Source organism: Trachypithecus francoisi, unplaced genomic scaffold (assembly GCF_009764315.1).
Source record: "Trachypithecus francoisi isolate TF-2019V2 unplaced genomic scaffold, Tfra_2.0 Lachesis_group21, whole genome shotgun sequence".
Taxonomy (NCBI): Eukaryota; Metazoa; Chordata; class Mammalia; order Primates; family Cercopithecidae; genus Trachypithecus; species Trachypithecus francoisi.
This window is the reverse complement of record NW_022681467.1, coordinates 1,939,701-1,964,514: the sequence shown is the minus strand read 5'-3', so window position 1 is coordinate 1,964,514 and position 24,814 is coordinate 1,939,701. Positions and strand designations below refer to the sequence as shown.

The window sequence follows — 24,814 nt, the reverse complement described above, 5'->3', positions numbered from 1 at the left end:
TTTTTGTCAATTGAAGCTGTATTATGGACTATCCATTATGTCTCTTAAGTTTGCAGAGGTTTGACATAATCAGGATGGCAGGTTTAAACACTAAAATCCATGGAGTTATTAAGAATACAGACAGGAATTCTGTTAGTTTCAGTAATCCTGTGAACTGATTACCTATTTAGTTAACAGTCTGGAAAAATTAAATACAAATAGATTTTAAATGAATGAATGCAAAAATTCTTGAAATGGGCAGTAGGAGCATTAATAGCAATTTTTATTACACATTGGACCTTGAACTTTTGGTAAAACATGTGAAACTAAAGAAATACTTTACATTCAAATTCTTGCTTTATACACAAGAATTTTGTCTTAGGGTTGGATAATATAGAGATAAAAGATACATCCCCTGCCTTCAAGAAGCTCTTTGTTTAAATGGAAAAAAATTATTATCCAAAAGTGCCATGCCAAAATGCTAGATTAGAAGCAAAGAATCTTGGAAGCAGTAAATGTTGAAAGTGAGTTTTTGAGATGATCAGAGTTGACGTGGTCAGGCAGAGAATGAGTGTTTCCAAGGGAAGCAGCAGCATGTGGGAAAGCACAGAAGAGTGAGAAGGAAGCAACTACATTTGATTTACTTTCTATGAGTGTAAGTCCATGGGATCTTATATACAGTTTCCAGTTCAGCTGAGAAATACATAATTTTTTGAATTACATATTGGTTTTGTTTTATATTGTTTTACAGCATGGCCTCACGCCACTTTTGCTTGGCGTACATGGACAAAAACAGCAAGTGGTGAAATTTTTAATCAAGAAAAAAGCTAATTTAAATGCACGTGACAGATGTGGAAGGTATAGTTATTTTTTTTTAATCTGTGTGTTGTTCTAGATTGATAGCAGTCACTTGAGTCATAAATAATAAATTAATAAGATTAAATTATACTTATTGGGACATAGTGATCAGTGTCAACACAAATCAGTTAAGCAGAAAAACAATTATTTGGACTGGGCAACATAAAGAACAGTTTTGGTAGGATTCATCTTCTCTTATTGTATTGACTGATGTTATTTGTTGTATGATATTTTGATTACCTGATATTATGTTAGCTAAAGGGATTTCATATGAATTTTATGAAATGGGAACTTTAACTTTTAGTTTACTTTATGACTCAGTATTGAACTTCTTACCCCTTTCTAGTAGTTTTTAACCTCTGTGTCTTCTATGCTTTTCTGATGAATATGCTGTATGGGACATAAATAGGAGTTGAGAATCCGTTTGTCTTTTCAATGGCTCTGCTTTAAGTTGCCTTCTTTGAAGAATATTAATGTTAGCTTATCCCTACATGACAACTAATTGCTACTCCCACACACTATGGGTTCACAGCTTTTTTCCTTTTTTGTTGCCAGTGTATTTTAATGTTTTTATTTTTAATTGGTATGGAGAGAGGGAGTGAAGATAGTTTTAAGTGTATACACTTTTCCTTTAATGAAGGCAAGCCGTAGGTGGGTGATAAAGAGAAAAGAGGTAGGCTTTGGATTCACACCAGACTGGATTTAATCCCTAGCTTTCTTACTTGCTAGGTGTGTGACCTTGGGAATCTTATTTACCACCACACTTTGTCATATATGAAAAGTAGGAGAATACATCCTTCAAAGTTGGCTGTGCATAAGTAAGGAAGTTACATCTGGCATTTAATTCAGTGCCTAGCACATGCTTATTGGCATCATTAACTGACACTCCTATGACTGTTCTTACCATTGGTATTACTATGACTGCTTTCAGCATGCAGAGAGCTCTTATTTATCTTACCCCCTAGCTGATTTTCTATTCCAGCATATCAGTCTAGGGAAGCTGTAAGGAAATCTTCACTTAAACCTTTGTCCACTTCAGATAAGTGACACTAGCATTGTTTCTTGCCCATTAAAGGACTTTAAATTAATGTCTTCTACTTTGCAATACCCCACTGAGATAAGAGGTTTCCTTGTTGTCCCTTCCTTTAAACCTTGTTGGTATTTTGCAAAGATGAACACTTAAGCACCCAAGATGCTTATGTGTTTTAGTGCATGTAAATGTTTAATTCTTCAAGGACAGGCAAGATGTTAAATTGATAAAGTATATTAAATTAGCTTTTAAAATGTTTATTACAGTTCCTAAGGGAGAAATGATCTCTGTCATTTTAGAAATGCTCTCATACTTGCTGTACATTGTGGATCAGCAAGTATAGTCAGCCTTCTACTTGAGCAAAATATTGACGTCTCTTCCAAAGATCTATCTGGACAGACGGCCAGAGAGTATGCAGTTTCTAGTCATCATAATGTGTAAGTGTTTACATTAAAAGGCGAGTTAATGCTAAATTGAGGATTAAAGTAATTATAACAATCGCATCTTACATATGAGGTGACATGTCATAGTGTGGTTCAGGTAGTTTTAGAGTGGCAGTCAGTCCCCTTCATCAGTGAGAAATCAGACAAAAAGCAAGACAAGTTAGAGGTACCAACGGGTGCAGGATTCTTTATCTCAGGACTTTTAGACCTTGATACTTAGAATCCCAACATTGTTCATTTCATCCAAGTATAACACCTATGCATGGGATTAAAGAATAGTGTCATATCTTTGATTTTTTGGATTAGTTATTTGGGTCTTGAAATGTCCAGTTTAACAGAAAGCCTTGGACTGTCTTCTGGGTATTATCTCCTACATACTCCTTGAATTTTTCAATAACTGAAGGGGTTCACTAAATCCAAGGAAGACAATCCCTTTTATCAAGTCAGAAGGAGGAGGGAAAAAAAGGACATTCCAGTCATTCTGATGTTTCACTTGTTCCTGTTGCTGCATTGTTGCCCTTCAAATGGTCCTGCTGCCTGGTAATGGTTGATCTTTGACACAAAGATGCCCTTAGTGATTCAGAGTCCTCAAGTCTTCATGGCAAGTCATACAGTGACTTTGAAGTTACAACGTTTGTAAGTTCCCATACCTATGCTTATTTGCTCAGCCATTGTTCCCAAAGCACTAGCACCCTGCTCTGGCCGCTGAGCATCCTGCCTTTATCCGCAAAGTGAGCAAATTGACCCTTCCCCCGATATTCAGAACCTAATGTGGAACCCGCGTCTTAGCCAAGAATTAGCTGACACCTTCATGGTACGAGATCCTTTGAGGCCGTGTTGGTCTTTTCTTTAGCAGATATTAATTGAACTTGTTCTAAAGGGTCAGAGGGGTTCAAATAATATGGCAGAAAAAGATGAGTGTTTGTTTCTTCTTCTTTGCTACCAGATCTGTACTGTGAGGCAACTTTATATCCTGTAGAGAGCCTTAGGCAGTAGAAATTTCCATAGGAACCTTCCCTGAGCAGTGGCTCCCAGTTGTGGTTGGCTCCTTGAGTGATCTGGTTTACATGATAATGAAAATCGTCCAAGCTACTTTCATCTGTAGCTCAAGATTTTAAAATATTTTCAAATTCTACCTCCCAGGAAGCCATTGAAGAGAATTCTCAGAATCTCAAGTAGGTTAGTTGGACTTAACAGAGCCAAGCCCTGTCCATGACTCATCACTAATCATGTGTAAAAGTAGGGCTTTGTGCTTGCTTCAGCAGCACATATCCTAAAATGGGAACAATACAGAGAAAATTAGCATGGCTTCTGCATAAGGAAGCAGCACACATTTTTGAAGCATTCTGTATTTTGGGCAGTCACTGGAAGGTCATTTGATTATTTGCTGACTAGCTCTAAGGAAACACTGTGAGTCAAGGCAACATGGGTGCCACCAAAATATTGAAATTGTGATTTACACTAAAAAAATAGTCATGTAAGATGGTCTATGAGATGACTTGGAGCTGAATAACATGTTCAGTGCAAAATATATTGTTAGTATGTATGTCAAAAATTAGACAATGTCAACTTGCAACTTCTTCATGGAAACTAAAAAAAAATAAAGGTAGAGTTTTGGTCTCCATGTCAGCTGCAATTGAACATCAATATAAAGCATTATCCTAACAAACATCTGCTGGCTCAGAGCTGGAGTTGGTAGAGAAGGATCATTGGTCCAAGCCAGGTCTTAACATCTATTGGTTTTTCTGCCCTTGGTGTGATTGGTCAACTCCGTAATAGTGGACAATCACATTAGCTACTTTAATGAGATATTTATGAGTAAATTTAGTTACAAACTATGACATAGTTGGGATGTCCTGAATTATAAGCCATAAGGAGCAGAACAACTAAGAAGCAGAATTAGGACTTAATAACATTTTCTGAAAACTACAACATTTGCATATTAGAATCTACGAACAAAATACACACTGGGTTTTATTTGGGATTCCGAGATAATTTCAGTCATGAAGTTTAGGAACAGATTATTCCATTGCTTTACTATTTCTCTGAGCATTTACAAAATGTTATCTTGTTAAATCATTTTAACAACCTAGTGAAATAAGGCAGCAAAGCCCTTGTTTGGACGAACGGAGGCAAGATGGCGCACTTCTGGGTTCTTCATCCCCCAACTTTTCCCGCGTGCGTGAAAATGCAGCCGACGCCCGGGAAGGTGCAGACCAACTGGGCATGCGCCAGGTGACGTCAATCTGAAGAGACCAAGATTTACCTGGTCGCACCTGCGGAACGCCCCCGGACATGCCCGTGCCCCGCCTATCGCCCTCCCACTCCCAGAAAAGCCGCTCCGGACGAGTGCCACGCGTGGACTTCCCAGCTTCCCCACTGCGGTCGGGACTGTCGGAACTCCGTCCGAGGGCAGCATGGAGAACTCTGTGGGCCTCATTTGCCGGAGGCCAACAGACCTCTCCTTACCCACCTTCTTCCCCTGAAGCTAGGTGACCAAAATAAACTTGCAGTTTTGCTCCTACCCTTGCCTAGTCGCTGGTTCCTTTGCGCCCGCTCTGGTGGTCTTAGAAAAAAACAAAACAGTTGGTGCCCAACCCGGGAGGAGACCCCTCCTCAGGGCCCCCAGGGTCTGGGGAGCCTCCTCCTCCTCCTCGCTCCACCCCGCAGACGGACCAGGACCTGAGACCCACTTCCCTCACTCTCACGGCCTCTCTGGGGTAAGTGCCCTTGTCTCCTCTTTACCTCCCTCGGCCAGAAATCCTGCGCAGGTCCGGGGTCCATTTGGAGCCACCACGTGGCTCGGGAGACCCGTTCAGGACGGAGACGTCCGCCTGAAGGTAATCTCCACTTAGGCTTCAAGAGCCTCTCGTCTGTCTCTGCTGGTTCCAAAGGACGCTTTGAAGCCAGGCAGGGATCCATTCCCATGTCCATTGGGTCCATTGTGTCGGTAAAGAGGAACAAATGGGAAACCCCCAGTCCAAATTTCCAAAGAGCACCCCCTTGGGGTGCCTCCTAGCCAATTAAAAAACCTTACAGCTTGAACAAGACCTTAGGAGGAAGCGGTTAATTTTCCTTTCCACTGTGGCGTGGCCCCGATACAAACTAGACAATCAGTCTCAGTGGCCACCGGAGGGCACCCTAGATCGCAATGTTCTGACCGACCTCAGCAATTTCTGCCAGCGGTTAGGCAAGTGGTCTGAAATTACGTACATACAAGGCTTTTGGGCCTTACGCTGTGGTCCCGACCTGTGTAGCCGGTGCTCTTCGGCCCAAGTTATGCTAGCCAAGGACGCCGGCTCACAGGAACCCGAAAAAGAGGAGTCTTCATTCCTTTCTGTTCAGCCGGAGGATCTAGGGTTTCCCTCACTTCTGCCCTATACTTCTCCTCCCTCCGCCCGGACTCCTCCTTCCTCTTCCTTACCTACTAGTAATCCACTCAGTCCTGTGCTTCCTTCGGGGCACCCAACTGGCTGTCTTGAGTCTCCTGTCTCTGCACACACCCGCTCTAAGTGCCCTGCTGATGCCTCCACTCCTGCCCCACACCCTCCTACAGTGTTAGCGCCTTTGCGAGAGGTGGCTGGGGCGGAGGGGGTAGTCAGAGTACATGTCCCTTTTTCATTGGCCGATCTTTCCAAAATTGAAAAGCGTTTAGGGAATTTCTCAGCTAATCCCACCGTTTACATAAAGGAATTTAGATATCTTTGTCAGGCTTATGACTTAACTTGGCATGACCTCCAGGTTATCCTAACCTCCACCCTAAACCCTGAAGAGCAAGAGTGCATCGTAGCGGCCGCCAGGCAGCACGCCAACCAACTACATTTAACTGATGCCACCATCCCACTAGGGGAGCAAGCAGTACCCTCGGCAGACCCAGACTGGAACTACCAAGCAAACCAGCCTGGGCGCCGTAGGCGAGACATAATGGTTCAGTGTTTGTTGGCTGGTATGCAAACAGCCTCAAACAAAACTGTAAATTTTAACAAATTAAAAGAAATTATTCAAAATCCAGAAGAAAATCTAGCCACATTCTTAAATAGGCTGACTGAGGTTCTAACCCAATATACCCGGTTAGATCCGGCCTCCCCCACAGGGGCCATCATTTTGGCGTCTTATTTTATTTCTCAATCAGCTCCTGACATTCGTAAGAAACTTCAAAAGGTAGAGGATGGTCCTCAGGCACCAATACAAGATCTGGTTAAATTAGCCTTTAAGGTCTATAACTCCAGAGAGGAAACGGCAAGCACGCCTCAAACAGAAGGCCCAACTCCTAGCAGCGGCTTTACAGCCCAATTGTAACCCCAGACCAGAGAGTACACACTCCGCAGACTCCAAGGCTACAAAAGGAGCCTGCTATAAGTGCGGCAAGGCGGGACACTATGCCAATAGGTGTCCGCAAGGTCCCCGAGCCCCAACGCAGCCTTGCCATAAGTGCAAGGCGTCAGGACATTGGGCCAATGAATGTCCTAAGCCTCGTCCACCAGCAACCCCCTGCCCTGCTTGCCAGCAGGGAGGACACTGGAAGTCTGATTGCCCCACCCTGAGAACAGGTGCTGCGTCTCCACGTGACCCCCTTTCCCAGGATCCTGGGAGCTCCTTCCAGCTCCTACATCTGGACGACAACTACAACTGAAGGTGCCGAGACTCGGGGACCCCCCTCACCCTTGCAGAGCCGTGGGTAACTCTCCTGGTAGCGGGTAAGACAATCAATTTTTTAATCAACAGCGAGGCTACCTATTCTGTTTTGCCGTCCTTCTCTGGACCTAGCCTTCCATCCAATATCTCTATAGTAGGAGTAACCGGAAAGCCATCCACCCCACGAAAAACTCCACTCCTCAGTTGGTGCCTGGCCAACAACTACTCTGCACACTCGTTCCTCATTCCCAGCTAAAGAGGGCCCCCACCGGGAACAATCAGTGGACATCAGTTCAACTTTCCCCCACTCGCCTCAAACTTACAAAACTTTCTTAACTAGATCATGCTCCCTGACCCCTGGCGCTTAGCTTGCTTTCTCACCATCTTCTACATAAACCTATCAGACTTTCAATACATAACCCCAGACCCATATCTACCTCCAGACAATAGTCCAGAGCAGTGGTTCTCCCATCTCCTAACCTTCATTGAACATCTCCAGTGGCAAGGGACACTCCGTGACTACACAGAAAATGACGTCTCATTTTATACTTATATTGCTGTTTCACTCATACACTCAGACTTTGCTAGTCTGCCTACTGTATGGCAATTTTTTTCTCATCACTGAAACTTGGCCACAAGACAGCCGAACACACTCAGTAGTACATAGCTCTGCCAGTTGCCTTCCTTAAGGCTATCAAACTTCTCTACACACAATAGAGACCCCTTTCTCATGGCTCGCACTTATCTGCCAAAGGCTAGATTTAACCTACACTGTGAATATAACCAATCTCTCCCACTGCTTCCTCTGTGAGGCTTTATAAGGCCCCCACCTAGTGGCAGCCCCCTGCCCATGGCCTTCAACACAACTGGTCAAACATCCCACAATTCACTTACACTCCAGGCACCACTATACCAGAAATCCAAACTGCCCAATCCTTCCTTTCCGTTATTCAACTCCAAATTCATCCTGAGGTAATCATGCTCAGGCACCCAATGGAGGCCACACAGCCCCCATTGAAGGCTATTTCTCGTCCAAACTGCCCAATCCTTCCTTTCCGTTATTCAACTCCAAATTCATCCTGAGGTAATCATACTCAGGCACCCAATGGAGGCCAAACAGCCCCCATTGAAGGCTATTTCTCGTGCAACTGATCTCTCTCTAAAACTCTTAACCATACAGCCATTAACTGATCCCTCTATGTCCCCGTGTCCTTGGTCCCCAGTCTAACTTTATACAGCCAGGCAGAAGTAGCAGAGCTTTTCCAGCAACTTTCCATGCCACTATGACACCCCCGTAAAAAAAAAAAAAACGGGCTGTTGTCCTCCCTCTAGTTATTGGAATCAGCTGAAAGCCTGGCCTCCCTGCAGCGCCGAACTACCTCAATAGCCTAAGTAGCTGCCCAAAACAGGCGAGCCCTAGACTTGCTTACAGCTGAAAAAGGAGGCACTTGTCTCTTCCTTGGAGAAGAGTGCTGCTATTATGTTAGCAAGTCAGGCCTAGTAGACACTAACATTCAAACCCTCAATAAAATAAAAAACTGAGATACAAAACCTTAACACCCCAACCTTGCCAGGACCTTCCTTCTGGGTTTTGCCCATATTCCGACAAATGCTTCCATACCTCGTTCCTATACTAATACTGTGCCTTATTTTATTCTTCATCTGTGCGTCCAAATGCCAACCATGGGCCCTGACCTTAACGACGCCCCTTAACAGCAGAAAGTAGCCAGACAGACCACGGCACCCCTTTATCACTATTACCAATAAAAGGTTGGACTGTTTGGACGAACAGAGGCAAGATGGCGCACTTCCGGGTTCTTCATCCCCCAACTTTTCCCGCGCGCGCGAAAATGCAGCCGATGCCCGGGAAGGTGCAGACCAACTGGGCATGCGCCAGGTGACGTCAATCTGAAGAGACCAAGATTTACCTGGTCGCACCTGCGGAACGCCCCCGGACACGCCCGTGCCCCGCCTATCGCCCTCCCACTCCCAGAAAAGCCGCTCTGGACGAGTGCCACACGTGGACTTCCCAGTTTCCCCACTGCGGTCGGGACTGTCGGAACTCCGTCCAAGGGCAGCATGGAGAACTCTGTGGGCCTCATTTGCCGGAGGCCAACAGACCTCTCCTTACCCACCTTCTTCCCCTGAAGCTAGGTGACCAAAATAAACTTGCAGTTTTGCTCCTACCCTTGCCTAGTCGCTGGTTCCTTTGCGCCCGCTCTGGTGGTCTTAGAAAAAAACAAAACAGCCCTCACTTTGTAGAAGAAGACATTGAGCCTAAGAGAAGCAACTTGTCCAAAAACAAATAGCTGTTCATTATGGAGCCAGGACTTAAGCAGAGTTGGAACACTTTCTATTATGTCATGCTAATGCAAGCTAATTTACTGGGTCACAGTGCTCTCGATTTGTGAGCATTTCACCTTATATTTTTTTCTTCTTTAATTAGAAGCTTCAAGAGAAGTTTATAGAATGTACTCATAAGTGGATGGGATAATACTATTAAGTTCTGATATTATGATATTGTTTGAAATACTCTAAGAATTTTACATTTGCTAAGTTTTTTATATCAGTATTAAAATAGTAATTTGGTTTATTACATTTTTATATGTAGAATTTGCCAATTACTTTCTGACTACAAAGAAAAACAGATGCTAAAAATCTCTTCTGAAAACAGCAATCCAGGTAACACTTGTGATAGTGAATACCGTTAGGTCAGTCATCCCCAATCTCTCTGGCATCAGGGACCGGTTTTGTGGAAGACAATCTTTCCATTGGCTGGGGGAAGGTGGGGATGGTTTCAGGATTATTCAATCATGTTACATTTATTGTGCTACTTTATTTATATTATGATTACATTGTAATACATAATGAAATAATTGTACAACTTACCATCATGTAGAATCCGTGGAAGCTCTGAGCTTATTTTTCTGCAACTAGATGGTCTCATCTGGGGGCAGAGCAATGTGAGACAGTGACAGATCATCAGGCATTAGATTCTCATACAAAGCACACAACCTAGATTCCTCAGATGGGCAGTTCACAACAGGGTTCATGCTCCAATGAGTATCTAATGCTATCACTGATCTGACTGGAGGCAGAATTCAGGCGGTAGTACAAGCCATGGGGTTGGCTGTAAGTACAGGTGAAGCCTCCCTGGCTTGCCTGCTGCTCCCCTCCTCCTGTGTGGTGCGGTTCCTAATAATCCATGGACTGGTACTAGTCTGTAGACTGGGAGTTGTGGACCCCTGCTCTGGGTGGTCCTACCATAGATTAAAAAGTAACAGTAAGGAATTTTTTATCACAAAAGAACGCTGAAGCACAAGTCATGTTACATATGCTTGTCCCCACAAGGTCTCACTATTACTGACTTCATTCCTCCTCATTTGAAGTTGGAAAGAGACACATTTACTTTGTTGGAACAAGGTGTGTTCTTCTACCTGCTGGTTAATTGTCATGATAACAGTAATTTTGTTAGAACAAGATGCTGTGTTACCATTTGCCAAAAGATCGTCAAAATAACTATACACAATTGCCCAACTCTAGGCTCAGGAGATTATAATAAAACTAGAAAAATGTTTCACAATAACAAAAATGCTAGTATGCTACCTGGTTGTGGACACTTAATACAATGTATAATCCAAACGGTATGAGGACACCTTTAATGTAGCCACCTATTTATCAAAGAGCTTTTGTGAGTTAGGTTTTATTAGTTTCAGGAGACAAAGATGGAATAGATGTAGTTTTGATCCTTAAGGTGCTCATAATAGAGGTGTCTCCATTTCATTTCTGTGCTTTTTCAACAGAATTTACAAAGAAAACATTTCTATTTATGTTTTCACTTGTCCACTTAACAAATAACTATCAAATGTCTTTTAGATACTAACCATTTTTCTAATGCTATGAAACACAAACAATTAAAAATACAGACAGGAGCTTGTTATTATCATTGTCATTTTTTAAAATTTTATTACTTCATTCAGTGCTTACTGTGTGCTGGATGCCCACTGGAGGCTTATAATTATAATTTATTATGTATTGATTATGTGCCAGACATATGTGATGAGGAATGAAAGTTTTGAAAAAAAAAAAAGTAGGTATGATTCAAGGGAAGCATGCAGAGTGAGAAGAATTTTTCTAGGTAAAGAAGCAGAAGAATAATGTTTGGCAGAAGGAACATGCCTCAAGATTGTGTGTTGGCCAGAAGGAGCATCTAAGGAGATTGCCTGTTTGGCAGGAAGAGCAGCAAGTGCAAAAGACAAGATGCTTGAGTGAACTTTGCAGGGTTTCTGAGCAGTTCACTTTTGCTAGCACCAAAAGTGTGAGATACCAGAGGTTGGGAATGAGGTGAATACTTAGCTAAGGCAAGTTTATGACAGACTTTTTAATACTACAGAAATGAGCAGGTCTTATCGTATGGGCCCTGGGAAGTTTACCAGGTAGAATGCCTTGGACTGCAAATACTGATGAGCAGTGGCGAAAACAGTAGGAACCAGAGTTGTTGTGTTTGTTCAGTGATATCCTAGGGATCCCTCTTGTCTCTTTCTGTGCTGTTGACAGTGTTTTATTCATGTCTCCTTTCATGGTTGGCTAATCTGCAACAGCTCCAAACATCTTGTTCTCACAACACAACATCTCAAGGGCTTCTTTTCTTCACCTGTGTCTTCTAAACAGGGAGAAAACTTAGAAGCACACAAGGGGCTTCCTGTAACATTTCATTGGCTGTGTTCCACTACCTGCTCATTCCCAAACCAGGCACTGGGAATGCAAATATGTGATTAGCTTAGAATTAACGTTTCTCTTTCTGAGGCTGAGGAGGGAGATTGGGATAATAAACATCCCAATAGACTTGTGTTTCTTCTGCAAGAAAGAATAAGGAATGGCTATTGGTAGGGAGCGAACAATGTTTGCTGCAGGGGCTCATTGGAGACATTGGAGCAGGGGGGTCACAAGAGTAAATTTGAGTATTAAGGCATTCTGGTTATGGTGTAAAATGGGTTAGCAAGCTTTTTCTGTAAAGGACCAGGTGGGAAATATTTGAGACTGTGTGGTCTCTGTCATATCTACTTACCCCTGCTGTTGTCTGCTGTTGTAGTGTGAAAGCCACCATGGTTCTTTGTAAGCAAATAGGCCTGACTGAGCTCCTATAAAACTTTATTTACAAAGCCATGAGGCAGATTGGATTTGGACTGTGGCCTATAGTTTGCTGGGATTGGTGGAATGTAACCTTGGGAAGAAACCAGGAGACAAAGGACACTTTTGCAGTAGTCAGCTATAGTTCACTAGTATCAATGTATTATAAGGTTTTCACCCATCCGTGGTGAAATAAAGTTAGGAATCTCAGTTACTCATTTTAATATGTTGGCCTTTGTTTTTTATGGTGTTATGCCTTTTTTATTTGTTTTGCTTCCTTTTTTTTCATGTAAGAGCTAACAGTAATAGTTGACGGTTTTCTTTTAAATAAGAGCCATTTTGTAAAGTTTGTGTTCCCAGTGGCAGTGGGAATATAAAGCAGAGGCAGAAGAGAGGTATAGTTAATATGATTTAGTGATAATTGAATGAGAAAGGCTTGGGGGACCTAGAGAAATGTTAGATGATTTACAGGTTTCCAGGTTGTACACTAGCATTTAACCTGGACCTGAGGAAGGAGTAGAACATTTTCTGGTGAATACAGAAGAGCAAAGAGCTGCAGGTCAGCAGGAATGACCATTTTTTTGTGTGCATGTTTAATGGAATATTCATGTAGGATATTTTGAGTAGGTAATTGGATAACCAGCATTTATAACTCACATCCTACTAGTTTGACTCTCAGTAACAAGACTTGTCAAAGACTGAAGAATTTGAAAGTTGATGAAAATGTCCATGTGTATCACCATCAGTGACCGAAAGTCAGCATCCACAGAACACAGAATTGGGACACATGATCCTAATAGATAAAGATGAATATCAGAGTTATGTTCCTCTTAGGGAATGATAGTCTCCATGACCTATGTGAGTCACGGCTGCCAGAAAAGAAAGAGAGCAAGGAGTGTATTAAAGAAGCACAGCAAATTCAGTGCTAGAGTGCCCTGCTTGACTTCATGTCATCGTTCTGACTTCTAAAATACCATTTTCTGCAAAATATGCTTTCTGTTTTTCCCCTCTTGCAACCTGCAACCAAACAGAATCCCTTTAGCAGGGCATTTTTGTGTTCTTCCTTTAAGCAAAGCAACATATAAATAACAAAAAGAAGTAAGAGAAAGAGTGTTTTTTGTATAGGCTAGTAATTAATGTAAACTTGAGAGTGAGTACCAGGATTATACTTAGGATTTACAGACTGGGTAGGAAGACTAGGTAGAAATCTAAAGATTACTGACTCAAACACATCGTGGTTTCATTGCTTTATTGTCACAGTTCTGAATTCGCAACTATGAGTTATATTCATGTGCACTATAACTTTAGAAAGCACCTTCCCAAACCAAATATTAAGTGATTTATTATAATTTCTTTGACTTATTATAGAATTGACTTTCCAAGTGTTCATGAGAATTATTGAGAATTTGCTACATAGTGACATCTCAGCTGTGTCCACATGAGCTATCTGTCACCTTGTCTTAATGAATAATGGCTCACTGGGAATATTGGTTTTGACATTAAAATGATCTTTATCTAAATGCAGATAGGACCAGGGATCACTCTTGAACATTAATGTCCAAGCATCTTAAAATTACACATAAGGCTTTCATAATCCGACTTCTGCCCCACTCTTCATCTTTAGCCCTTTTCCCTGTGCGCCCTTTCTCTGGCATTACTGCGCTGCTGGTAACGCCCTACTCACTCGTTCACTCTTTCAGGCCTCGCTCCTGCTCTTGCTGCTGTGTGGAATGCTGTTCAACCTTCCTGCCCTCTACCACTTTTAATCTGGCTAGCCTCAATATTTCAGTCCTGCTTGGGCATGTGTTCTAGAAAAGCCATCCCTGATATGCTTTATTTTCATTCTTTTTAAACCCTAATGCCTTACATATATGTAGCAGGACTCAATAAGAAATTTCTGAGTAAAATAAAGACTGTTTTTACAAAAATGATGTGCAAGACTGTCCCCTGCAGTCTTGGAGCAGAGGGGAACACATGTGGGGGAATAATGTACTGTTCAGGTGGTAAAGATGCAGTAGAAAAATCAGTGAAGTACGAAGGCAGCCTCAAGGAAGGAGGTACCTTTTTATCTAGGGAAAGACATGCAGAATCAAAGAAGACTTCACACAGCATTGTTTTTAAAAGATGAAAATAAGGCTGGTTGTGGTGGCTGACACCTGGAATCCCAGCATTTTTGGGGGCCTAAAGAGGTGGATCACAAGGTCAAAAGATCAGGACCATCCTGGCCAATCGTGAAACACCATCTCTACTAAAAAAAATGAAAATTAGCTGGGCATGATGGTGAATGCCTGTAATCCCAGCTTCTTGGGAGACTGAGACAGGAGAATCACTTGAACCAGGGAGTCAGAAGTTGCAGTTAGCTGAGATAGTGCCACTGCACTCCAGCCTGGTGACAGAAAAAGACCCTGGCTCAAAAAAAAAAAAAAGAAGAAAAAAAAGAAAAGAAAGTAAATTTGTCAGAATAGTGGAGGGAAACATTTTAGATATTAGGAAGACATTGTACACTAATAAAGGCGTCAGTAGTAATTTTACAAATCATTTATACGGTACTATGGTTGAAGAAAACAGGAGGTAGGAGAGACCCAGTGGGTGAAACAGGAGGATTTTATTTACGTGCACAGCAGCTCAGCAGATTTGCTTCCAACAACTGAGTCCTGAACAAAGACAGAGCTTGGCTTATAAAGGGCAAGCTTACAGAAGCAGAACAAAGGCAGTTAATCATATAGTGACAGTTTTGCAACCTCAGCATAGCTTGTGACTTTGCAACTACATTGAAGGAAACCAGGAACTTGTAAAATATATGCATTTGTAAAAATAGCTATGAGTAAATGCTGAGGGGAAGAAGGATGGTAAAAGAATTTGTTTTCTTAACCTTGCTCTGGGATGTCTGGACCCATACCTGTGGGCTCTGGCTTCTCGGACAGGGTCACCATGACCTTACCTGGGCCCTGCCTGTTACTATCCTTAGAGTCAGAGTAGCTAAGTGCAGGAAAACTTGTTACTCTTTAAAACTAAATTTCCTTCTCATTACTTTTTCTGCTTCATGATTAAGAAGTGGAGAGCAACACACTGTGTTACCTTATATGTTCCTCCTGTATTTTAAAGTTGTGTTTCTGGTGGTTTTGTTCATTTATGTTGGGTGGATGAATTTGTGAGTAAATCTTAACAGGTGTCTCCCCAAGTGGTTTGTTGAAGTCTTAGAGAATGATTTCCTAAGTAACTATTTCATGAAACACTAAACACTCAATTTATGAGATAAAATAAAATGTTGTCTTAAATCTGTTTTTATAAAGGCAATGGTTTTTAACTGTTCTAAGTGGTTCATTTTAACTGAATATATGGATTTCTCAACAGAACAAGACTTAAAGATGACATCAGAGGAAGAGTCACAAAGGCTTAAAGGCGGTGAAAATAGCCAGCCAGAGGCATGGAGAATTTTAAATTTAAACTTTTGATTTAATGTTATTTTCTTTGCTTTAGTAATATTAGATAGTTCAAAGGAAATTACCTTTCAGACTAGGTTTTGAGAATCAATAGATTCTTTTTTCTAAGAACTTTTTAATAGAATCTTAAAATTTAATAAGTTCAGCAATCTCATTAACAGAGGAATCAATAGATTCTAATTTAGCATTTGAAATTTAACATAACCAGTATAAAATTTAAAATACTCTTATTTTACAATATTCTTATTTGAAATATTCTTATCTGCCTTTTTGATTAGCTTATAGGTAATCTTTCCTTTTGGAATAGAGGCAAAAGAAATTCCAGAACTTTGTTCTTTTATTCTTACAACACCCTGACATGATAAAGTAACATCAATTATTGGATTATGTTATTAAGCAATGGAATTATGAACAATGTAACACTGATGATCCCTGACCTGGATTCATGGTTAAAGAGTAATCATGGCCAGTGCTTGAAAATCTGCAGTTTTATATTGCAGTCACTGATAGCAAGGTTAAAGATATATTCTGCCTTGTGGTCTTTCATTAACCTCAGCATTTCTCTTCAGAGAGGGAACCAGGTCATAAAAGCAACCCAAATGCCTATTACAAGAATCGTATCTTGCAGAGTGGGACCTTTGGTATTAGTGCAGAAAGACAATAACATTCGAACTTACTTCAGTTGTAGAAAATCAGTACAGATTATTAAAATTTTTATCCACTATAATTAGTACACATTAGAATATATTAGAACTGGACTTAAGGAGACCATCTAGATACATAACACTATCATATTACAACATGTAATTTCAGTTAACATTTAAGAATTTGCATTTCTTTCTGTTTGGTGTTGATTTCAGCTCCTAATAATTGAAAGCGTGCCTACAATCCAGTTAGTAATCTGTAGAGGCTCACTGGTTAGGGTTTGGTGAGGTAAACTCTTTTCAAGTGAGGAAGATTTTGCAACACTACCAATCATCTGCTGATGTATTTTTGGTAGATTTAACACATAACAAATTAAGTTTAGTCCAAACAAATGGTCACAAAGTTAAGTTTGCTGGTTCATGTTTTTCTTTTCCCTTTGATTAAGGTGAAGTATTTTTCACATGTTAGTCAGAAGCCAGTGATGTGGCAGTAGCTGAACGTAGATTAAAAATTTAATTCTTAATTTTAATTAATTATTTATTTAACTATTTTGACATTTAAATTTTAATTTTAGTTATTTTCTAATTTTTCATTGTCCATACTTGATTACTTAAAATAAAATTATTTTAAAAACATGCATTGCAAGAGAGGAGACATCACAGAAATACAGCAAGCAAATTAACCTTCTATTTTTGCATTTACAGGAAATATCTCAAGAACGAGAAATAAACAAGGATTGTGATAGAGAGGTATACCTTTATATTCAAATGTTCTGTTGAATTCAATTTTTACATTATGTTGTTTAACAAAGTGTAGTAAGTGTAGGCATACATGATCCTATCATGTAAGTAGCATAAATCATCAGTGAAAAATTTAATATTTAACTCAGAAAGAATTCTGTACATTGAGGTTTAAAGAGATATAAACCCTAGAGATACTCTTTCATTATTCTCGAATAATCCTGAATGCTGCCGTAAAATGCTAGGTCATGCCACTTTAGGAGCTTTGGATCAATCATTTTATCTTTCTTGGTTTTAGTCTGATTATCAATAGATAATGTGGCTAAAGAAGATAATTTCTTATTCTGTGTATCTTCCAGCTAGAAAATTGTATGGCTATTGAATGTGAAATTTGGGGAGCATCTCATTTTCTGGGATTCCATGCTCCTACCTCAGCAGTTTCACTCTGCTCCTTGTGTTGTGGCGAAATTTGGTTCCCATGTTTCAGTGAGCACTATCATGTTTTTAATAACCCAGGAACCAAATGAAAAAAGAATGGCCAAAGGCAGTGAGGGAGAAGAAAATCTCAGTGCAGAAAAGGGCAATCTTCCTCTCTATTCCCAAAGCCCCACAGTGTCTCATCCTCTAAATCTGACTGCTTGATGTAAGATCTAGGTGGTAAACACAGAAGAAGACACATTTTGCGTCCTTGTCTTTTTATTTGTGTGTACCCATGAGTCAAATGGGGTAAATACATATATAAGATTCTGAAGAGTGTTGGGAATAAAACCACAAAATGAAGGAGTGCCCTTTTTGAATTTTGGAAAATTCTATTTTATTCAGTCAAACAGAAATAAAGCAAACTTTACAAATTTTTCAGTGATATACTAATGATATGATAATTACATCTTAAAATTATATGGTAATAGTTATGTATATATGATCAAAGTTAAGTGTGAAACATTTTTAATGACTAAAATAATGATACACCGAGTCAATTGATAAAATCTATTAAAAAGGTTCTTTCTATTCAATAAAGTGATAACCATCCTTAATATCAAACTTCCACTCAAGGTTGAAGAAGAAATGAAGAAGCACGGAAGTAATCACGTGAGATTACCAGAAACCTGACTAATGGTGCCGCTGCTGGCAATGGTGATGATGGATTAATTCCACAAAGCAAGAGCAGAACACCGGAAAGTCAGCAATTTCCTGACACTGAGAATGAAGAGTATCACAGGTAAGCCTGTGGCAACATTTAACAGGAGACAACCATGTGCTGTCAAACTAATCCTAATTTGGCTAATATTCATGATTAACAAATTTTGTACTTTTGGTAGGATATTCAGCCTCATCTGGTCATCAGAAAAATGATAACCAACAAAAAACGAGTTACCATTTTTTCCAGTCATTAATTTATTTGAGAAATAACCAGTATTGGCAAATGTGAGGGGAAAGGCCTTTTCTTTTCTTTTTAGTGAACTTTTATTTTAGCTTCAGAGGTACATGTGCAGGTTTGTTACATAGGTAAACTGTATCATGGAGGTTTGGGCTACAGATTATTTCATCAGCCACATAATAAGCAAAAGACCCAAAAGGTAGTTTTTTGGTCGTCTCCCTCCTGCCACGCTCCACTCTCAAGTAGACCCTGGTGTCTGCTACTCTCCTCTTTGTGTCCATGAGTCTCATTGTTTAGTTCCCACTAATGAGCAAGAATAGGTGGCATTTGATTTTCTGTTCCTGCATTGGTTTGCTCAGGATAATGGTCTCCATCTTGATCTGTGTTGCTGCAAATAAATGGTCTCATTGAAAAAGACATTTCGCACACTGTTGGTGAACACATTTCAAACATTAATTTAATAGCATATTCACACACACACATATATAGCATAGTAAGGATATATATGTATGTTAAGGATATTTATATAGATTTGTTACATATATACTTATGTATAAGGACATTTATTACAGCATCATTATATCAAAAAGGTGGATTCTTTTCAGTAGGAAATTGTCATTATCAAAAGTAAATCTTTACCAATAGGAAATAACTCATTTTCATTCCCAGAAAATAATGTAGTATGCAACCATTTTTTTACAAATGAGGTTAGATCTAGAGTAAACTGATTATTTCACAATTAAAATGTATTTAAAGCCTTTAGTTTTAGATAACACATCTTAAGATAATTTTGTTAGAATTCTTGTAATATCTGCTGTGTTACAAATGGAAGCTACATGCTACATTTACACTGCACCTTGATTGCCAGTTATTAAATTTTTGTTGTCAGTGCCTGAGTGCTGAAATATTGGATCTTCAATCTGAATATTGCCAAGGGATTGCACATGGGGATCTATATTTAATATAAACATTTTAGTATATTGGGTAAAACTTTTATTAAAATGTATCAAAGGATCTTTGACCTACTAAACCAGGAATTGGCCAGATTTTTCTGCAAAGAGCCAGTTAGTAAATATTTTAGGCTTTGCAAACTCTCTCTCTCTCTCTCTATATATATATATATATACACACACATATGTGTGTGTGTGTGTGTGTGTGTGTGTATATGTATATTTGAGTATTTGAGACAGGGTCTCTGTTGCCCAGGCTCGAGTGCTGTTGTGTGATCATGGCTCACTGCAGCCTCAACTTTCTGGGCTCTAGTGATCCTCTCACCTCAGCCTCTCTGCTAGCTGGGACCACAGGTGTGCAACATCACACCCAGCTAACTGACTCTGTGAACTGTAGAGTTAATAAGCGTGGCTGGGTTCCAAGATACTTGACTTACAAAAACAGGCAGTGGGCTGGATTTGGCCCACAGGTGCTAATTTGCTGACCTTGTGCTAAAAGGAAGGTGCTGCTAATGCAGTAACTCTTATTCCTAAAAGTGCCCTGCATGTGTGACGTTATCCTTCCTTTGAGAAAAGGATATATTTCGGTATTCACCACACCATAGTTTTCCACAGTGACTTCATATAATTTTTTACATTTCATTTATAAAATAAGATTATTTTCAGCATTTCTACCACTTTATTTCTGTTGATAGAACTCAGTATTTTACTGTGATCAATTACTTTGTATATTTGATGAGTATCAACTGTTCTAGAATTGGCTGATTTTTACCAAGCAAAAAATACTCTCCTTGAAACTTTTAGTGTTTCTTCGTCTTTGTGTATAAGCATGAACAAAATGATAATCAGCTTATGTAATCTAGAAATGTTCAAGGCAACTTTTAGTTCTATAGTTTTAAGAATTTAACACCTCAGTCTGGCATTTTTAATGCCACATGTGTATAATTTTGTAACCTTTAAAATTATAATTGTTATATAAAATTTGAAGACTACACCTGTTATATAAAATTTGAAACTAATTGTCTATTACTTTTCCATGACTGTGGAAGAAAATGACAACAGTCTCAGTCATGACTCCTAAGTATGATGTCCTTAAAAGAACTGTCTACACTCATGAACTCAGTTTTCTTTTCATTCACTCTTAATCTCGCACCAGTAAGTCTTCAGTTTCAGCACTCCTCCAACGTTGTTTTTCCTCAAGATTATCACTAATTTTTTTCTGTAATAAATCTAGGCATTTTTCTTACACTTCATTTTATTTAGTCTGTCAGCAGTATTTGAGCCAATGGAGGACATCTCCTCTCTAACAGCGTCTTCAACTTGGCTTTCAGGACCTCACTCCCTCAGGCTTTTCCTCCTGCCTTTCTAGTCCATTCATCATGGTCTGTTTTGCTTGCTCCTCCTCATCTTTCTCCATTTGGACATTATTTTTTCCCAGGGCTCAGTCCTCAATCTTCTCTCTCATGACTTTTTCTTTTTTTGAGACAGAGTTTCACTCTGTCACCCAGGCTGGAGTTCAGTGGTGTGATCTCAGCTCACTGCAACCTCTGCCTCCTGGGTTCAAGCGATTCTCCTGCTTCAGCCTCCTGAGTAGCTGACGTTACAGGTTTGTGCCACCATGCTCGGCTAATTTTTGTATATTTAGTAGAGACAGCCTTTCCCCATGTTGGCCAGCCTGGTCTCAAACTCCTGACCTCAGGTGATCTGTCTGCCTTGGCCTCACAAAGTGTTGGGATTACAGGCATGAGCCACTGCACCCAGCCTCTTGTGACTTTTTCTACTGTGTATATGCTAGCGATTTCAAAATGTATGTCTCTGGCTCAGATCTCTCTCCCTAATTCCAGATTTCCATATCAGCCTGCCTACTTGACACCTCTATTTGGTTAGCTATTGGGTATCACACACTTGTCAGACCCAAAATTGGGCTACTGATGGCCTTCCTGAAATCTACACCTCATATAGTCGTTCCTACTTTGGGTAAGGGCAACTCTTCCAGTTGCTCTGCCAAAAATCTCAGTGTCGTTCTTGACTCATCTCTCTCTCTCTCTGACACCTCACATCTATTCTCTCAGTAAATCTTGTCAGGTCTACCTGAAGAATATGTCCAGAAGCCAGTCATATCTTCTACATCTGAGCCACCCTCATCTGCAGTCTACATGAGTGTCATAGACTGGCAATTGATAGTCGTGACTTTTAAAAACTTCCCTTTTCATCAATTCTTAACTCAGTGGATGTACTTAAAATATAAGCCAAATTGTGTCAGTCCTCTGCCCCAGCCCTTCTGATTGCCTCCCATTTCACTCTGAGTATGTGTCAAAGTTCCTCCTAATTATCTCCCTTGCTCTGCTTCAGCCGCACTGAAATTCTTGCCGTCCTTTATCTACCCCTAGTGCTTAAAGACTCCAAGCACACCTCTGTACTTGGCAGTTCCCTGTGTCTGGAATGCTTTTTCCACAGATATCCTTCTAGCTTACTCTTTCTATTCCTTCAGTTCTTTATTTAAAACTTCCTTTCTACTAAGAAGTAGAAAAAGGGTAAAACCTTTTTATGGAACAACCACTTTCTGAGGAAGAACCATGTACTACCCGGATGCATCATGCTTAAGATTCAACTGGGAGTGCACCAGGGAGGCTCTCTAATGCAACCAAGGGAAGGTTCAATGAAACAAAGTGATTTATCATCTCTAACTTCAAACCCATTTGTATCTTGACACCAACGCTGTTAACCTTATGTCATCATTTCTTAGAGTCTTTGATATACAAATAAAAGGTTTTTGTACTAGAAAAAAAAAAAATCCTGTTTGTCAGCAGAGACTTTTCTGACCATCTCAACTTTCCCACCACCTTCCCCATCAAACACGTAAACATTTCATTTTACTGCTTTAGTTTTTCTCCTCTAACGTACTGTATATTTTGTCTTCTCTGTCCGTTGTTATTGTGTGTTTACCTCACTCTCATGCATAGGGTTTTTATTTTTCACTACCATATCCTCACTGCCTAGAAAAAGGCCTAGCATATTGGATGTAGCTACCTAATAAATCCTTATTAAATGAGTGAGTGGAGTTTATCCTGGGTATATTGTTTGATTGATTCTCACTTTTAAAAAGTTTGACATGGTTCACTCTAATAGTTTTGCCTGGTAATTATACACATTTTAAAAATTGTTTTGGCTCTTTATAATAAGCTACATTCTTTATACTAATTTTTTTATTTAGGGTGAAAAGCCCAATATTGTGGTTATTCATTATTTATTCTTTTACTAGTAATCATAATTGTAATTATGGTAAACGGAGTCAGAGGAATTGCAAACTTTACTAGTATTTGATTTGATTTGATTTTTGAGATGGAGTCTCACTCTATCTCCCAGGCTGGAGTGCAGTGGTGGGGTCTCAGTTCACTGCACCCTCCGCCTCCTGGGTTCATGTATTTCTCCTGCCTTAGCCTCCTGAGGAGCTGGGATTACAGGGGCATGCCACCACGCCCGGCTAATTTTTGTATGTTTAGTAGAGACAGGGTTTCACCATGTTGGTCAGGCTGGCCTCACACTCTTTACCTCAGGTGATCCACCCACTTCAGCCCCTCAAAGTGCTAGGATTACAGGCGTAAGCACGTAATCCTAGTGTAAGGCGTAAGTGCACCCGGCCACTCACTTTTTATTTTTTTAAAAATTGGGGTGGCACATTTAATGGACTTACAAATTCTTTTCAAGGGATTATGAACCTTTGGTATTTGAAATAAAAAGACAGAGTTGGAATTTTTTTGCTTCCTATAGTAAGAGGAATACTGGTCAGGCACTGGCTCTTCTGATGGAGCAGGTGCTGCTGCTTGGCTGTATTTCAGAAGCAAGCTGCTCACATCTGTATTGGTTGGTGAGCAAGACCAGTGGTCATTGATTGGTTGACTAGATTTCAAACTGGCTCTGGGTGACTTCTTGTTACCGTTGGTACAGGTCATTTCTTTCCTAAGTTGGACTCAACTTTAACCGAACATTTTTGGTTTAAAAGTTGCCTTCAATTAACTATGGTCAAAATGAATCTATTTTATATTCCAGAATTTTAGACCTCATTTTAAAATTTTGGTCAAGATGAATTGGTTAATAATAGCTCTCAGGAAGATCTGTTTTCTTTTTTTAAAATACATATTTCTCTGTATAATTTATTCCTTAAAATTATTTGTCTTGTTTCTGTTTTTGGTATTTCTAGAAGCTTTTGCTCAAGTCTTAACACAATCTCCAGTAGGAGATTTTAGTCTCTTTGTCAGTTAATATATGTATGTGGTAGTGATATTCTCTTTTTAAATTCCTTTTCTTTTCTTGTTCACTGACTTCTCTGTACAATAACAGTGATATTCTTATACATTTTTACCTCATTAAAAATAATTACAGTTTTCAGGTCATGTGATGCCAACATGTTTGTTCCTTTTTGTTTGGTGTGTGTGCTGCTATTCAGGCTCTTTTGTGGTTCTACGTGAATGGCAGCTTTTTAAAATAACTCTGTGAAGAATGACATTGGTGCTTGGATAGAAACTGTATTGGATCTGTAGACTGCTTTGGGCACTATGGTCATTTTCACAATATCAATGCTTTCAGTCCAGGAGCATAGGATGTATGTTCATTTATTTGTGTCATCTCTGATTTTCTTCAGTGGTGTTTTCCAGTTATCCTTTTATAGCTGACTCACCTGCTTCATTAAGTATTTTCCTAGGTATTTTACTCTTTTGTAGCCATTGTCAAAGGGACTGGGTTCGTGTTGTGATGCACAGCTTGGCTGTAGGTGGTGTATAGTGGTACTACTACTCATTGGTATTTGTACATTTTGTAGCCTCTGAGACTTTACTTGAATTCATTTATCAAGTCTAGGAGTGTTTTGTAGGAGTCTTAGGGTTTTCTAGGGATAAGATCATATCATTGGTGAAGAGATAGTTTGACTTTCTTTTTTCCATTTGGATGTCCTTTATTTTCTTGCCCAGTTGCTCCTGCCTAGGATTCCCAGTTTATTCTTAAATGCATGATAAAAGTAAATTGAAAGTGATTAATGATTAGTTTATTTCACATCTCTGTCGCATACACAGATAAAATTAATTCAAAGTTGTATGTTAAAAACACAATATTAGACCCGTCTTGTTCCAAAAGGATTTCTTTTTTTTTTTTTAATTTATTTATTTTATTTATTTTTTTATTTTTTATTTTTTATTTTTTTTTATTTATTTTTATTTTTTATTATACTTTAAGTTCTAGGTACATGTGCATAACGTTTATATCATGTATAACTCCCCCAAGCAATCCCTCCCTCCTCCCCCTCCCCATGATAGGCCCCAGGGTGTGATGTCCCCTTCCCGAGTCCAAGTGATCTCATTGTTCCGTTCCCACCTATGAGTGAGAACATGCGGTGTTTGGTTTTCTCTTCTTGTGATAGTTTGCTAAGAATGATGGTCCCAGCTGCATCCATGTCCCTACAAGGACGCAAACTCATCCTTTTGATGGCTGCATAGTATTCCATGGTGTATATGTGCCACATTTTCTTAATCCAGTCTGTCACAGATGGACATTTGGGTTGATTCCAAGTCTTTGCTATTGTGAATAGTG

The 24,814-nt window shown here is 39.8% G+C and overlaps 1 protein-coding gene and 1 non-coding gene across 2 annotated transcripts in view; both read left to right on the top strand.

Annotated features, from left to right (window-relative positions):
* LOC117068359 (POTE ankyrin domain family member H-like) overlaps positions 1-18,161 on the top strand; it is a 28,118-nt gene extending 9,957 nt beyond the window's left edge. The window contains 7 exon segments of the mRNA XM_033185425.1: positions 731-837; positions 2,167-2,304; positions 9,557-9,627; positions 15,430-15,500; positions 16,868-16,912; positions 17,957-18,002; positions 18,005-18,161. Of these exon segments, the coding sequence (XP_033041316.1) occupies positions 731-837; positions 2,167-2,304; positions 9,557-9,627; positions 15,430-15,500; positions 16,868-16,912; positions 17,957-18,002; positions 18,005-18,126 (600 nt within the window). The 3' untranslated portion in view covers positions 18,127-18,161.
* LOC117069201 lies at positions 3,560-3,666 on the top strand. The gene has a single exon (XR_004431445.1). It is a non-coding gene; the product is annotated as a U6 spliceosomal RNA (small nuclear RNA).
* Positions 18,162-24,814: the final 6,653 nt, after the last annotated feature.